Raw genomic sequence first — 17,050 nt, 5'->3', positions numbered from 1 at the left:
TGCGAGTTATTAATAATTGAACTTATTGCCACATTTCCATTACCTTCTACTTCTGCAGCTGGGGCTTTCAGCAGAGGTGAAGAATTTACATTTTTCCTCCAATACATTTTTTTTTTTTTTTGGCTTGGGATCATTTTTCTAAACTGGTGGGACTTTTTTTTTTACTAGACCCAATCATCCAATGTATTGATTACTTACTATCTTGAATTTCCTATAGCATGCTACTAGAATTCTCTTACTGTGAATAGTTTTTGTTTCTTTAACAAATGGATTAAAGTCTTACTATGTGCTGTGTTTCTGAATTCATGTGATTGTGTGTGTGTGTGCACAGGAGTGTTTAAGGTCGGGATATAACTTCCTCATCTCAAACGTCCATATAGTTTTTAATCACCAATCTAAATGTTTAAGTAAGAGGTAATATAAATAAGACACTGCCTGTGGGCTGAATTTGAAAGAACCATGCCTAAGGATCTAGCATATTACACTGATGCCAGGGTACAGTTTCTGTTAGAGGAACTTACCTTGCAAAATGCATACTAAAGAGAAAGGGTTTTTTTGTTTGTTTTTTGTTTTGTTTTGTTTTTAATGTTATCCCTTAACATTTAAAAGTATTTAAATATATCACACCTTAAGGGCATGAACGGAGTGAGGTCAGTTTTGTTTAACAAAAACAGGGCAGCCTGTGAAGTTTGAAAAAAAAAAAAAAAGCCAAATATAGGACAAATCACAATAAGGCCTATTTTATGAAGGGAGTAGTAAACCAAGAGGTGATCCAGAAGAAATACATCAGGTAGGTTTAAAAACTATTTCAAATTTATTTGTAGTAAGGGTTCTACTTTGAGAATGCAAGGTTCCTGGATAGAGAGACAACCATCAAATAATTTGGGGTTAGTTGTTGGATTTTAAGCATTTTAGAGAAGTTAGAGCACAGAGGGCTGGAGGGAAATAAACATGATACTCCTGGCTATGTGGAACAGAAGGAAGTGTTTTTGGTTGCCAAGAGGACTACACACCTTGGCCCTACCCTAGGGAAGTTTCAGAAGTTCTGAACAGAAAACGTACTGTATTGTGACTTTCACATCAAAGACAGCAGCGGTCTTCTTAATGCGGAGGAGTGTTTCTTCTTAAAATTCACAGTGATTGTGTTGTGTTCAAGGCTGTAGGACAAATGATTTCGTGTTTTCTTTTCTGCAGGCCAGAGGGGTTGGAACATATGATTTCTCATTGCATTTATCTCTATAGAATCTTAAGACCCCGTCAGGGATGAGAGTCATTTCTAAGTCTCCTACACACCGTGGGTTGCCCATATCAGAATCCAGACTGGGCTGATTCAGGGTCTGAGCCTGTCTTGGGTACTTCTGCTGATAAGGAAGTTGTCTAAGACTGTGGTAGCTACACAGAAATGAAGCTGCAAGGCACCACCAGTCCTGCATCCAGCCAGCCTTCAAGCCTGCCTCCTATTTTTCAGGCACTGCACCAGGCACTGGGAATGCAGAACCAGAGGAGACACGCACGGTCTGCTCAGGGTAGCCTTCTCAGTGGAGGGAAAAAACAACAAGAAAAGTGCCTTTGGATGCCTGTCCTAGGGGAAAGGGCAGTATAAAGAGGCAGGACGGCTACCTCAGCCCTGAGGTGTCCTAAGGCAGAACAGGAAGTGAGGATCAGAGCGCTCTCTCACTTCTGAAGAGGACAGCAGGATGGTAGGACCTTTCCCTTGACTGACTGGCAAAGGGGCGGCTTCTTAAAACAAGCCAAACAGATATCCATCTTCTAGGGAGACCCTGGCACGTGCTCATTGATTCTGCCAATTTTTTATGGACGGAAATAGCTAGGAGGGAAGAACTGGCGAGTCTTTGGAAGTAGAGAAAGTCCCTAGAAAGGGGCTGCATTTCCTAAAGGGTGTCCCAAAGGGACTGAACTACCTCCCCACCTGGAAGAAAAAGATTCTGGAGGTGAGGCGGCCCGGGGCCGGGGGTGGGGGTGGGGGGAGCGTCTGTCTGGAGTCATGTCAAGGCTTTTTTCCCCATCTAGCCTGATGTGGCAACAAGGAAAGATTTGTTCGTTATATTTATTTTTCAATTTCTAAAGATTTTTCTTTTCCCTCTTCCCCCCTCCCAGCCGCTCCGGTTTGGGTTTTCCATATGACTCATAATCCCTTCCGAAAGTGGAGTCGAATTCATAAAAGTGGTGGAAGGCGGGGAGGGGGGGGTGCAGGCTGGGAGCCCCGGGGAGTCTTCACTACCTGCATTCCCACTCAGCTGCCGGCGCGAGCGGCGGCCGGGGCGGGGACGCCCAGCCTGTGCCCGGGATGGCGGATACTATGCACACCCCGGCGGCCGGGACCCGGTGACTGGGCGCGGGAGGGTCTGCGGCGGGCGGCGCTGCAGCAGCCTCGGCACGGCCGCCGCCGCCCGCGGGCGCGAGTGTGCGCGGGTGTGGAAGGCCGGCGTGCGGGCCGCGAGGGGTGTGCGCGCGTGAGGCGGAGCGGGGCTCGCCCCTCGCCGGCGCCCGCCGCCCCGCCGGTGATCGCTCTCCGGCCGCCTCCAGCACCCTCGGCCCCCCACGGCCGTTGGTCCGGGCGGGGGAGGGAGAAAGTGAGACTCGGTGTCATCACCATCCATTGTCAGGAGGGGAGGAAATTGGAATCCAGCAGTGGCGAGCAGCAGCTGGGCGGTCACATCTGGGAATGCAAAGCCGACCTCCCCCTCCTCCTCCTCCTCCACCACCTCCTCCTCTTTCACCCAGGATCACTTCCGAAACCACTTCGCCTCCAGCCCCTGCCTCGGCCAGAGGTTTCATTTTTAACTGAATATTTACGAAAGCTGGAAGCGTGCGAGGGGGGTGGGGTGGGGTGGAAATAGCGGCTGCTTCTTTTCCAGGGATTTATTTAATGGGGATGTGTTCAAGGCAAGAGCGAATTCAGAAGGATATCGACGTCGTGATCCAGAAGTCCAGAGCCGAGAAGGACTGCCTGTTTGCAGGTGAGTTCTCGCCTTTCCGGAGCCTCGGACCCAGCGCCAGCTTCCGCCCGCCGCCCCCCTTCCCAGCTCTCTGACCGCGACGTGTGTGGTTCGGGCTGGGGGTGGGTTGCACGTCCCCATTCCGGGGTTCATTTGGCAACAGCTGCTGCAGCGGGAGCGGGAGCGAAAAGGGGGAGGGGGCGCCCCCCCCCCAAGTCTGGGGCTGCTACCAGCTCTGGGGGCTGAACCACGGTGGCCCCGGCGGGGGTCTAGGCGGAGGTGCCGTGCGTGGTCTTTTTTAGCCGGCTGTGGATACCCGGAGCGCCCCAGCCCGCCTCCCGGCTTTCAGCGGCGGTGGCCGAGCCTGGCGGGGAGGACCCGCGGGTTTGCGCAATGGGCTGAGCGGCGGCGGCCGGGAATGGAGCCCGCTGCGCTGCGCGACGCTGCGCTGGCCGGCTGCGCCCGGCGCCGAGGCCCCCGGGGGGCAGCGCTGGCCCGATCTCCGCGCCTTCAGCTCCCGTTAGTCCCCTCCGACTGACAGTGCGTTGCCCCGGAAAGAGAAGGGATTCCCGGGGTTCCCGAGGCGCCCTGCTCCCCTGCCTGGGGGGTCGCCTTTCGTCCATTTTGCTCCCCCGGGAGAAGGATCGCATTTTGCTTTCTCAGCCGCGAGCTCGGCGGGGGCCGCTTCCGGCCTCCCCGACCGGGAAATTCCCGCCGTTGCCATGGCACCCGGCACTTGTTGCGGGGGGCGGCCTCCCGCGGCACCCGGCTGGGGGTGCGCAGCATCCCCCTCCTGCATGGCGCGGAGAGGGGACCTCCCGGTTCTCCAGCCCACACCTCCCTCCCCGCCAGGCCTTCTCTTGGCTCCACTAAATAGGGGGCCCAAGTCATGACCAAGGTTAAAAACCCACTCGAGGGGTAGCTTTTAACAGGACTTTTCCGTTTCAGATTTCAGATACTCAGACTCCACCTTTACTTTCACCTACGTTGGCGGCCCCAAAAGGTATTTGTGTGTATAGAGTTGCTTCATTTCCTGTTCACAGGCTTGTGTTTCCTTTGTTCTTAGCATGTTCCGTGTTTGGGGTTTTTTTTTTTTTCCTCTCGTTGCTGCCCTTTAGCCACATCCCAGGCTGGAGGTCCCCCCGTTTTAAATAAGAGGGAACATAGATATGTTTGATTCAAGGGTTTCTAAGATCACGCCACAGGCAATGAGCAGAACTCTTGCACTGTTCATATTAAAGCTGTTATACTGTAGTAGTAGCTCGCTCTGGAGAGATTTGGGGGTTGATAGCTGCAAGCAGGTGAAGAACCGGAATCCTGGGCATGAAGTGAAATGCATAAAACATAAAAGGTGTCGCAAAGTAGTTTCAACACAAGTAATAATTTTTTTGGTGAGTTGGGGCTGCGTGTTTCCATGTTTTCTGAAGGGTGACATAAATAAGCAGTCTGCCAGTTCTCCATACTTTTTTTTTTTAAGGAGCGGTATTTTGGTTTTCTACATTTAGTTTTGGAAAGAATTTGGAACTTATATGTAGCTGGAGTGTATAACTTCTCTCTTGGGGGGAGGTATGACAGATTCATATATTAATACTAAATTATTAACAGTGTGAAAGAAGTCCAAATCCAATTTTGTATTTAGGAGGTAGAGTTAAGATGAAAGGTAGCTTTTAAAATACATCTTGCAGTCTTCCCTTGTTAAGTTAGGATTTTCTCCCTTTTAGCCCTTTGGGGACATTTGTTTAAAAGAGCAGTGGCCACATATGAGAAATGTCAAGAGATTTAGCCTTGCTGTTAGGACTTGACATTCACTATCATTTGACCACATTCCAAAATATTGCTTAGCTTAATGGAAACATTTATGAACATATAAATTGCAGAAGCAGCTTTCCTCTGTAAATACATTTTTTTAAAAAGATTGGAATTAATGTGAGTCTTTAAAATGCTTAGGATCCGTGCTGCAATCTGTGTCTTAAAAAAGCTTTAATTAAAACGGTTATCGCATTTCCCATATGTATAGCCTAAGCCCCAGGACTGGCATATTGATTTGATTTACTAGTTGAGAACATAACACACATAACATGTACTTACTGGGAGAGGATGAAATTACAGTACTTCTTAATTTACTGTGGTACTATCACCGTAGTTGTGAATAAAAAGAATAATTTCAAGGAGATTCAGCTAAATTAATGCTGCTCCTACACTTACTATCCAGAGGAGGTTGGTGTATGACTAATATCCTTTTGGATTATTTTAACAGTGAAAATATGCCATGCGTCCCATTGAAAACATTCTCCACGCAATCAGGTAGATAGCTGCTTGAGCACTGTAACAGTTACTGCTGTTTACCCAGTGAGAGGTGTGGCCTAGGGAATGCTCTGGGTAGGTTTTTCAACTAACTAGCTTATTTCCAGTAAGATGCTTGGGTTCTTTTGGGCCCAGTTTACTTTCTTGTACAATGAGGGAGTGAGCCATACACTTAATCTCTGAGATCTGTTAAATGCTGCAGTAAAATTCTGTATCAGCAAATTATTGAACTGGTGTTAACATAGCAAGTGGTGAAGAAGGTATGGAAGCCTCGAGGAGCAAGGCGGCGGGGTGGGCGGGGGGTTGGGGATAAATAATTAATTAAAATAACCTCAGTTTTCACTGTAGGAGCAAGCACCTTGGTTGCTCTTAAAGTAAGAGATGTTTCCTTTTCTGTGTAATCCTATTAAGGGATAGTATTTTCTTTTGTCTCAGATTCAAATACCTGGGATTTGTGTATCTACTAAAGAAGACTTTAACAGACTGTTCTTGTGATTTCTTTGTGTCCCCAAAATCTTGTTCTACAAAAGGATATATAAAAGTTTGTTTTAGTATAATAATGCTAATAATCCCTTTAATGGTAATCTCTTTATGTATTTATAGCTAATGGCAGAGAAGACATTTTTTTCCCCTGAAGATAAAAATGCATTGTTTTCATTAACTACATTAGAATCTGATATTTATTCTGTATTTCTCATTGTGGCATGTTAATTGGGCATTTAAAAATTTTTTAAAATCCTACTGTTTTGATTGAAAGTGCTTATTAACTTATAATAGTCTATCAATAGTGTCATTTTCGATAAACTAGACTGACTTCATGGTTAAAGGAGGTGGGAATCTTAAGGAGAAATAGTATATGATTATCTTGAATTATACTTAACTATCATTTCATTTAAACCATTGAGAACATATTTAAAAGATCATTTTCAATTCAGGTTGTAGATAAAACTTAATAAACCATTTTCTCTTTCTCACACTTTCTAAGAACAAGTTACACTTTGTTCTAAGGGCAAAGGTTGACCTCACATGTTACTACTCAAAAAAGAAATAATAGGGAGAATTTGTTTTACACATACATTGTTTTATGTTTCTGTGGGTAGGAGGTAATGCCAAGAGGCAACTGTGTCAGGGCTGGCCAGTGGCCTGGTAAACTGAGCTTTCATTTGGAGGTTGAAGGGCTTGTTAACATTGGCTGTTCTGTTTTCTTGGTGGACTTAAGGTGAGGAACAAGGGGGAACTTAGGGTCATTTGGGAGACCGAGTTCAGTTAAGTTTCCCTAAAGAGAAGGTTCATGTAACTGTTATATCCTCACTTTTGGATGTACAGACTGAGGCTCAGAGAATTTAAGAGACATGCTGAAATTTACTTGGTTCTTTGAAGAAGCTACCATATATGTACCCCGTTCTGTAACCCTCTTGAGACCTGTGCTCATTCCTCTACACTGTTGTTCTCAGCCTCTTTGAACATGGAGACGCTTGAACATCAAAGGATCATGCAGATACTGATTGGAGAGTGATAGTTTTCATGTCTTTCGATTGAGAAATAATGAGGAAGAAGTGTTAGATGTTATGAGTTTGGTTTTTAAGACCGTCTACATATGCTTGAAAATGTATATATGCAGCTAGATTAATTTATTTTAGCAATGGTCTTTGTTACACATCTCTGATTCCTGGACTTCTTGGAATAACTTCATAGCTGTCAGTGGTTCAGGACCTTCCATGGGCCCTTACCCAGTGCTTCTTCCAGTTTCAGGGATGTGCTAATGTCTGGCCTCAACTGTACAGAATTTGGGAAGTTTATGCAAAAGTCATTCCTTCCCTGTACTTGTCATGCTTGTGATCTCCTGCCTCCTTCTTTCTCCCTTATTGATTGATAGTAAAATCCTTAAGACCACAAAGGGATTCTGGCCCTTCATCTCGTTTGTAGTCAGTCGTGCACTTAGTGGTAGAAGAAACAGGAAGGAGAAAGTCAGTAGTGACAGCTCCTGGGGATGGGAGAGCAGGCTGAGTCCGTGGTGCCAGTTGTCAAAGAAAGGACGGAGCAAGGGGAGCCCACTGGGCCTGGCCATGGACCCCTGCAGGATTGCCCGATTGTGTTTCCGATAAGGATAGTATATCGTGAGGATATAACTGAGGTTTTAAAAAATGCACAAATCAGAAGTATTTATTGTCAAGACTTTTTGTTAAAGAGATAAGCCAAAAAAAAGAACATAAGAAACATGTGATTTTTTCATCTTCTATTAATGTGTTAGAACTTATTCTTTCAGCATTTTATGTGTCTATATGCATATAAAATATATGCCTCCAGGGATTGTATTATACTCTTGAGACCTCAGTGTTTTTTCACTCAAGAATGTAAAAGTGTCTTCCCTTTAGAAAGGATATGAGAATAAAGAAATGTTTATTAAATTGAGAGTTTTCCAATCGAGGAGTGTGACTGTGAGATAAGAAATCTAACATTTATATTAGAAATTATTAACCCATTAGACACTTAATATCTGGCAGAATGTTCAGAGTTGGCTATAGGTGTATACCTTTAATTATAGGAAGAGACGCTCTTTCATGTGGTTGTGGGTAGACTGGCATCTTTTGAAGTGTGTGAGTATGGGCCCACCTCCTTTGGGATATTCTGTTCACATAACTGTTTTGGAGCATCACACGTATCACTAACAGAAGTGTCCACAGTTCCTCAAATCACATGCTACCCTTCTTTTTCTTGGGCCTTTGCACATGCTGCAGAACTCCCATCTACATCCTGTCCTCCCCATCTTCCCCCATCTCAGCCCTGGGAGGCCTTCATTCTTGGATCTTTGCTAAAGATCCGACCAAATTCCTCTATGAGAAGTCTTTTTTGGCACTCTGGTCCCTGTATTATTCTTCTAGGTATTTCTGAAACCATGTTGTCATATTGTTTTATTAGCAAGTGTTTCCTTGAGCATCTGTCTGACCTTGAGCTTCTTGGAGGCAGGGTCCATCCTATTCATTGCAGTTTCCCCAGATCCTGTCTCCCCGCCTAGTACAATGTTTTTTTGAATAAGTAGATGCTTATTCAATCATTTAATGAAGGCTAAAAGGTCTTCCGGCAGGTGAGAAGCAGTTTTCTAACTAAATGGTCAAGTATAGTGATAGTCAAATACTTCAAAAAGCCCCAAATCTGGTCGTGTCACTTGCAATAGAATTTCTTAAGAATTCAGAAGCCGTGTAGCCAAGTTATAAGCCCCGTGGCGTGCTCAAAGGCTTTTAGGGGACAGAAAGATAATGCAATTGCTTAACATTATGAGAGACTTAATGGGAACGATGACACACTAGGGAGTTTGGACTCTAAAAGTATTTAATTCAGTTTTAAAAAATCAATAGCATTCTGGTGATCAAGCAGATTTTCTGGGGGCCTTAATCCACCTGGGTTCCCAATGTTTAATTCCTTGCTCATGGGATGCCATGGAGAGAGGCAATTTACTTGATTGATAAAGTGCATTTGTTTTGACTTTCTTCGAAAGGAGAAGTGTATGTGGGTGCAGGCCTGGGGGTGTTGAGAGGGTGGCGAAGTAGAAGAAGATCATCTCAAAGACATTAATCAATTTTCATTGTGAAAGAATTACATACTCATTCTAGAAATCTTGAAATATGCAATTATTTTGAAACCATCAAGTGCTTCTTAAGATGTCATAATGAAAAGAACGATCATTTTTTAAAAAATCAGAACTTAGCATGTTCCTCTTGGTGATGGGGACTTGCTTCCCGTGATTTTATACTTTATCAGTTATTATCCAAAAATAATGATTTAGGAAAAAAGGTCTTTTCCCTGGAGCCCTGGGAGCCTACATTGGAAGCTGGGGTGCCTGGTGAAGGAAGTATGAAGGAAGCCGAATGAGTGAGTGAAATCTGAGCTGTCATATCCCTTTGTAAATTATAGCTGCTCTGGCTCTTTTCTGTACGTAATTTTTTTGAAAAGGATTTCATTATTAAATGAATTTTAAAACCACTGACCTAAAATAACCACCAATTTAACACAAATATAACTTTATTGAAACTTACCTAATAAAATATTTAAACTCCGTTTATTTCATGGATTAAGATAATACTCTCAATTATATTTATTGGGCATAGTCTCTGCTGTACCTTTTGCCTACCTTACATCCCATGTTTGCAACAGAGACAAGTAGGGATTTTGTCAGTTCTTTTGCATTTTATAGCTAAAGAAACTGAGGCGGAGGTAATTTAAGTAGCTTACAGTTAGGAAGAAGCAGAGTCGGAGTATATTGCCATGTGAGTCGATGTTTACGTAAGGTTTAAGGGGCAGTGGTTGAACTGGCATGACGAGGAATAGTTGGGAATGTTTGGGATTGGGGAGGGATTGCTTGGTGGGACACCCGCCAGGGCCAGTACTGAAAACTCCACTGGCTGGCAGGGGAAATGCCCGAGCCCAGTGCTAAGCATTAATAGTGAGAAAATTATGTACATTGGCTGTGGAATCCTTACACAAATATTGGGCCGACTCATTTAAATTCCCCATCATTTCTCTCGACAGCATTTTGAAAAATACATGTAAGAGAACATTTATCAGTCCTAAAAATATTTTGTAATTCTCTGCACAGATTTGCTTTGGATAGATCGTGCTGTAGTAGATAAATCTTGCTTTAAGACAGCTGCCACTGACTTAGTGCGGAATTGTTCAGTTATTGGCATGTCCCCTTGCCCTTTTTCGCTCTCTACGTTTTTGAAAGCCCATTTTCCATGTACCCCCAGGGAAGGCTAATAAGAAATAAGCTTTTATTGATAAGGCTTGTCACTCTTATTTTACTGGGACATAATTTAGGTTTCCTGTCCTGTTGCCTCACTTAAATGCTGGACGCTTCAACCCAGCGTATCAGAACAACCCATCACTTCTTCGTTAAAAGAAGCTTCTCTTCCCAGCCTTTCCCTCGTGTGGCTTCATTTGAGCCACTCTGGAGGAATCCGTCTCAGGTTTTGTGTATCCCACCTTCCTCTTCATTTCTTTCAAAGCTTTAGTGGCTCTTTCTTTGAAATCATCGTGGGCATCTTCATCCCCCACAGTGTCAGCTTTTCTTCGGGGGCCCTGATCTCTGGACAGAGGTCAGTCACTGTAACCCAGTGTTTTAAATTCTTAACTAACAGCTCCTCACCCGTCCAGTTCATTGACACCTGAACTCTTTTAAGTATGAATTTTACGGGACACCTGGGTGGCTCAGTGGGTTAAGCCTCTGCCTCCCGCTCAGGTCATGATCTCAGGGTCCTGGGATCGAACCCTGCATCGGGCTTTCTGCTCAGCAGGAAGCCTGCTTCCCCCCTTCTCTCTCTGCTTGCCTTTTTGCCTACTTGTGATCTCTATCAAATAAAAAATAAAATCTTTAAACAAAACAAAAAACATTACCTTTAAAACAAAAAAAGTATGAACTTCAGCATGGGAGTTTTCTGCTCAGAAGTCCTCAGATGTGACCATGGTTTCCTCCATAACAAATCGAAACCCCCCATCCTTGGCTTTCTAGAGCCACCTTCCCCATCCAGTCATGCATACTTCTCAGGCTCCCACTGTCCTTTTATCGACCTGGTATTTCTGTTCAGCAGCCCCCAGTCTGTACTTAGCACATGAAGCATCCACAGTTGTTGAAGGCTTATTGATTGTGTAGTTTCTGTGTCACATAATGGGCCTGGTTTGGATATCGAGATCATGATTTTTATGATCACGGATGCCCGTTCATTTAATCTTTTCTTTGACCACAAGTGGCATCTCTGAAAATTTATGATGTATTTATGCTCAAGGAGAGGCTAGAGTAAGATCATGAGTAGGACAGACTGAGAATGAGAAGACGATGAAATCTGAGGAAGATGGGACAAGAATATAAATAGACTGTTACCAATCCATTACAGAGGAACAACAACAAGTTTTGAGTGTAGTTCATTTGCATATCGGTGACATCCCAGTTCCTGGCTGATACTTTCTTTGTATTAACGGAACATGCCAAGCCCGACATTAAATTTAAAAGGGGGATCATCCACTTACACCTTTGTGCAGTCAGATCCGTTTTCCCCATACAGAAATGTGCAGAAAGCTAGCTGCTAACTAACTTTCCCCTAAGATGGTTTCCTTCCAAACATTCTGAAATATAGATTGAAAAGATCTTGCTGATGGCCTCAAAGTGTTCTTAGGATTTCTCAGCCAACTCAGAAGTGTTGCATTTGTTTGGATTTTCATCGTTTTGTCTAAAAAACATGTACAGTTTGTTATCCAAGAATCACTTACAGAATATTTACTGTATACAAAGTACAGAGTGGAGCCAGATACTAATGTAACTACTTTACATTTGTTAGGCTTTCACATCAATGAAGAAAAAAGTTCAGACACAATTGGAAAACAAACAAACAATGCTATTAAGGACAGAGCTGTATAAAAGAGAAAAATGTAAGTCAAAAAAAAAAAAGTCACAAAAGACCAATATTCTGTTTAAAGACTAGAAATCTGGTTCCCAGCAGAGTGCCTAGAATATAATAAATATTTCCTACTATTTCTTAAATGAGAGTATTATTTTTCTAACATTATGGGAGAGCATTTCCCAAACTGTTTAATTAGGTGTTGCATATGTGGCCAGCTATGTCTGGGAAATACTTATTGAAACAATATTAAACATTTCTAATGGTTGACTTCTGGGAACTTTTTCTGTGTTAGTGTACATTATGCATATCCAAGAAGTGAATGAATTGTTCAGGGTTTCTCACTTGATTAGAGCTCTGGAACATCTTGAGAAAGTTGTTTTGTGGAAAGCACTTCGGCAAACTCTGAGTCTTACTCATTAAAATTAGTTTTTGAGTAAATAGCAGTATAGTAGAAATAGAAATTGCACATTCACAATTGAGCCCTGAAGAATTTACTTTCAGAAGTTTTTGTAGAACTTGCTTAATGAACAGGAAAGCTTCGGTTAAAGGCATTTGGCATTTTATGCCACTGACTTTCCTATGTGAGGATATATTTCTCTGGATCTCTCACTTTGTCATCATTTGTGTTGAATCCATTTATGATAAGAGCTTTCAACGATTCTTCATCAATGCCTTAAAGTTAGCAGGGCCCACTCTGGTACAGGTTTAGAAGTCAGCCTCAGAAGGAAGTGTTAGAGATAGATAATGATTTTGTATAGCAGAAGTACTCATTATGTCCTCTTAAATTCTGTCACTTTGAGTTCAGTAGAGCTTGCTAGCGAGCCATCTTTGACGGAGTTCATACTTTTGGAGAAATTTGTGGTGAGGGAAATATGGGATTTATTTACAAGTTTCATTTTTTTTTTTTATAAATTACATGGAGAAATCAATGAGGGTATTTATTTTATGTATTTTCCTCCCAGTCACCAAATGAGAAATTTACTGAAGAAGTTTTAAAATACTGCTCAGAATTTTTTCAACATGAGTCAGGAAGCAAGCTGTCCCTTTTTTTTTAAGGCAGTGTCAGTCATTACACTTGAAGAAGCCACATGCTTCTTTCGGTAACCCATGAATGGAGAATGAAGCTGGTGCTTTCAGGTGTGGTCCTGTGGACACAGTGTCACATATATATTGAAAATGATTCATGTTAACAGCAGACCTGTTCCTATGCGAACGCTCCATAGCTTTTGTGATTCAGGGAAAACAGTGGAATCTCACACATAGTGAAAATCTAGTAAATTCTAGGTTTTTCATTTTTGAAATCAGTGTGCCAAATCTTAAGTGGGTGAATTCATTATTGTGATGATACGTTTGCCAGTCTGTATGTCTCTATGTCAGTGATCTTCTTACAAACAAAGTCTTAAACACTGGTGAGTGGAAGACAGAAGCATAACATAAAGATCTGCTTCATGGGTAAAAGCTGACGCAGTCATCATTCTTATTAAAATGCACCACAGCTAGATATGCACAAAAAAAAAAAAAAAGGCCCTCCAGCTGCAAAGCAGTCATTATTTTATTATCACCACAGAATTTGATATGATTTCTCTAGTGAATGGTCAAATTCATTTTTAGTTAACTAAGAAAAAGTTCGAATAATTCACTGTGAGCCAAATTCTCTCGTTTCTTTTGGAGCAGTCTGTCCTTATGGGAAAACCAGATTAGAATGGTGATTTAAGTGAGTTTCAATTAATAGAAGAATTGCATATTCTTGGCTGAATTTGACTCCCAAACGATAAAATTTGGAGCAAGAAAGATTTTAAGCTTAGTTTTTTTAAAAATCATGTTTGTTTGGGGGCTAGCTGGTTAACTGTCTGACTCTTGGTTTGGGCTAAGGTCATGATCTCATGGGTCAATTGATAGAGCCCCGTGTGGGACTCTGCCTTCAGCAGGGAGTCTGCTTGAAGATTCTCTCCCTCTGGTATTCCCCCTGCTTGTATGTGTGTGTGTGCACGCTCTCTCTCTAAAATAAATAAATAAATCTTTAAAAAAAAATGAAATCATACTAGTTTGATTTTCTTTTTTGAATGAGGTATAACTGACATATAACATCATATTTGTGTCATATGTACAGCATAAAGATTTGATATGTGTATATATCCTGAAATGATCACCACAGTAAGTCCAATTAAAATCTGTCACACATAGTCACAAACACTTTTTTTTTTCTTGTGATGAGGACTTTGAAGATCTATTCTCTGCAACTTTCAGATATGCAGTACAGTATTATTAGCTGTCATCACTGTGTTGTACGTTATATCTCCATGACCTAATTGTAACTGCAGGTTTGTACATTTTGATCCCCTTCACCCATTTCTCTTACCTCCTCCCTCAGTTTGATCTAATGTGAGCTTTCTGCGTTGACTTCAACACAGATCATTAACGTAAAATTTCCAGTGTCTTCAATTCTCAACATCCAACATACACAAAATCCTTTTCCAGCTGTAGGTAATTGGCAGGGAAAAATCCATTTAGGGCAGTAGTTTCACAGAAGGTTTTTTTAAAACAGAACTGTGACGTTTCCAGTCTTTGGGGTACAGTCTGGGAAGTGTTATATTTCAGATGCACTTTTAAATGAAAATACAGGTGCTTACCACTCCGTACCTATGAGAATGGCCAAAATCCAGAACACTGAGGACACCAGATGTTGGCGAGGATGTGGAGCAACAGGAGCTCTGATTCATTGCTGCTGGGAGTACAAAATGGTACAGCCACTTAGAAGACAGTTTCGCAGTTTCTTACAACACTAAACATACTCTTGCCTACTGTACAGCAACCACACTTTTCTGTGTTCACCTAAAAGAGTTGAAAAGTTATGTCTGCACAAAACCTGCGCATGGATATTTATAGAAGCTTTATTCTAATCTGCCAAAACCTGGAAGCAACCAGGGTGTCTTTCAGTTGGTGAATGGGTCAATCACCTGGGATACTTACAGACTATGGAATATTATTCAGCACTAAAAAAGAATGAGCTATCGAGCCTTGGAAAGACATGGGGGAAAGAATTCCCATGACTAAGTGAAGGAGACCAATCTTGAAAGCTACAGACTGTATGATTCCAACGATATGACACTCTGGAAAAGGCAGAAGTATGGAGACAATGATAAGATTGGTGGTTGCCAGGGGTTACAGGAAAGGAAGAAAGGAACAGATGGAACAGAGGCATTTTAGGGCAGTAAGGTTATTCTGTATGGTACTGTAATGGTGCATACATGTCATTATACATGTATGTTTTCGAATTCATAGAATGTACAACACCAAGAGTGAACCCAAGGATAAAAAATGGACTCTTGGTGGTAATGATGTGTGTCTGTGTGTTCATCATTAGTAACAAATGTACCACTCTGATGAGTGATGTTGATCATGGGGCAGGCTCTGCGCATGTGGAATAGAGCGGATATGGGAAATCTCTGTACATTCTGCTCAATTTTGCTGTGCTCTCCAAACTACTCTAAAAATTAGAGTCTTAAAAAAATAGCCAGCCAAGAAAGGCAGGTTCTTGCCAAGACTTTTTCAACTCCTGAATAAGGCCTCTGATCTATAGAAGTTTAAAAATCCTTTTTTACATTACACAGGCATATACATTTGAATTAGGAAAATGTAAAATTAGCTATTTTTATTCAATAAAATTGCCTTGGCACAAAACTAAAACAAATAGGCTATATTATGAATTTAGTCTGTAGCTAATTCCATAGAAGAAATCATCATTTTAAATTAGGTTTTCTATCAATGTTTTCCAAATATAGATTATAAAACTACACTAAACAAGAATATTTCAAGAAATACTAATGATTATTACAGAAATTCTATGCCTGCTAATTTTTTAGTCCCCAAAGAAAGACATAATGCCAGTGTACTTCTCAAATAAAATCAAGTAGGAGTTGGTGCTTTCAGATACTTCTGTGGCGGAATGCTGAGCCTAAAACAAAACCTACTTGAAATGTGCCTGCTATTGTGTGTCTTGCACACACGATGCGTTCCTGCACACACTGGCATTGATAGACACATACCTACAAACTGACATTGGAATGCATTTTAATTTTTCTTCCTAAACATCCAAAGATAACCTTTTAACCTACATTTGCAGACATGAAGAAAATAATAATATACCCATTTCTTTCTTTCTAGCCCCCTCCCCCCAAACCCCCAACTCCCAACATGCACAGACCATGCATAGACCCACAGTGTTCAAAGACAGGAAGTATTGAGAATTGAATTACACTGGAAACTTTTTGTGGGCAGAAGGAGTAAGCAGATGAGGGACACCTTATAGGTGAAAAAACATTTGATTATGGCTTTTAGAACCATCCCAGACATACATAAAGTTCTTGTAAGTCCAACTTTAAGTTGGATTGTGTTTATAGACCAATTGTAGTCTAACTATTTTTCAGGGTTTATGAAATTGCATTTTATTTTTTCCAAAGAAAGTTTTTCCAGTGTTGACTGAGTTATAAGATTATTTAAAAAATTCTTTGTGACCCATAACATTACAGTGTAGTAATAATAGAATGGAGAGATTGATTTTTTTTTTTTTTTTAAACAACCAGGCAAATGACTTAACCTCTTTGAAAAGTCTTGGCTTTATTATCTCTGAACTGGCAGTGATTTTGCAAGGTTTTTAGGATTGAACTTGACAGTGTGCTTGGAAAGGGGGTCCTGAAGACTACTCTTCGGCTCAGTGGTTTGCTAGAAGGAATCACAGGACTCAGAAAGCTGTTACACTGTGAGTCCTGTGATAGTTTAATTTATAGTTTTGGTTTATTATAGAAAAAGGGTACAGAATAAAATCAGCAAAGGGCACAGGCTCACTGGGCAAAGTCCCAGGAGAAAGTCCCAGGAGAGCCAGGAGAAATCAGGCACAAGTATGCAAGTGTCTTATCAGCAGAGTTGTATGGACACACTTAATTTTCCCAGCAATGATGTGTAACGTCTTGGGCAGAGTATTGTGAACCAGAGAAGCCCACCTGAGCCTCAGTGTCCAGGGTTTTCATTAGGGATCAATCACAAAGGCATGCCGCACCTTTACAACTGACCTTGGCTTTTCAGACTCCAGCCTCCCAGAGCAAAAACATGTGTTCAGCACATATCACACTTGTTAGTGTAAACTGTCTGAGCACATTGGTGTTGCATGGTCTAAGACTTAGGGCACATAAAAACGTTCTGATCAGGCAGAGTATTCCAAGGGCTCAGAGCTCATTTCCTGGGAACTGGCCCAGAGCCAGTTTTGAGGACAGGCCTTTTTTGGAAATGTGCAGGATCTGAGCAACCAAGGCCTGCATTAACCCTTCCCTGGACGTATGCCGATGGTGTCCAGCTCAGGACCTGATAGGGGAGGCAGGATCTGATGTCATTATTTAT

At 42.0% G+C, this 17,050-nt stretch overlaps 1 protein-coding gene across 6 annotated transcripts in view; it reads left to right on the top strand.

The window, feature by feature from the left end:
- The first annotated feature begins 1,658 nt into the window (after positions 1-1,658).
- PARP8 (poly(ADP-ribose) polymerase family member 8) overlaps positions 1,659-17,050 on the top strand; it is a 174,825-nt gene continuing 159,433 nt past the window's right edge. For 2 of the 6 annotated variants that reach the window (XM_032337435.1, XM_032337440.1), the window contains exons 1-3: positions 2,669-2,792; positions 2,880-2,981; positions 3,909-3,963. In XM_032337435.1, the coding sequence (XP_032193326.1) occupies positions 2,687-2,792; positions 2,880-2,981; positions 3,909-3,963 (263 nt within the window). In that variant the 5' untranslated portion in view covers positions 2,669-2,686. Of the gene's footprint in view, positions 1,846-2,215; positions 2,347-2,378; positions 2,793-2,879; positions 2,982-3,908; positions 3,964-17,050 lie in introns of those variants that run through there. The other 4 variants (XM_032337436.1, XM_032337437.1, XM_032337434.1 and 1 more) reach the window with 4 other exon arrangements.

The sequence above is a fragment of the Mustela erminea genome, chromosome 3, assembly GCF_009829155.1.
Source record: "Mustela erminea isolate mMusErm1 chromosome 3, mMusErm1.Pri, whole genome shotgun sequence".
NCBI lineage: Eukaryota > Metazoa > Chordata > Mammalia > Carnivora > Mustelidae > Mustela > Mustela erminea.
This window is presented reverse-complemented; position numbering and strand designations above follow the sequence as displayed.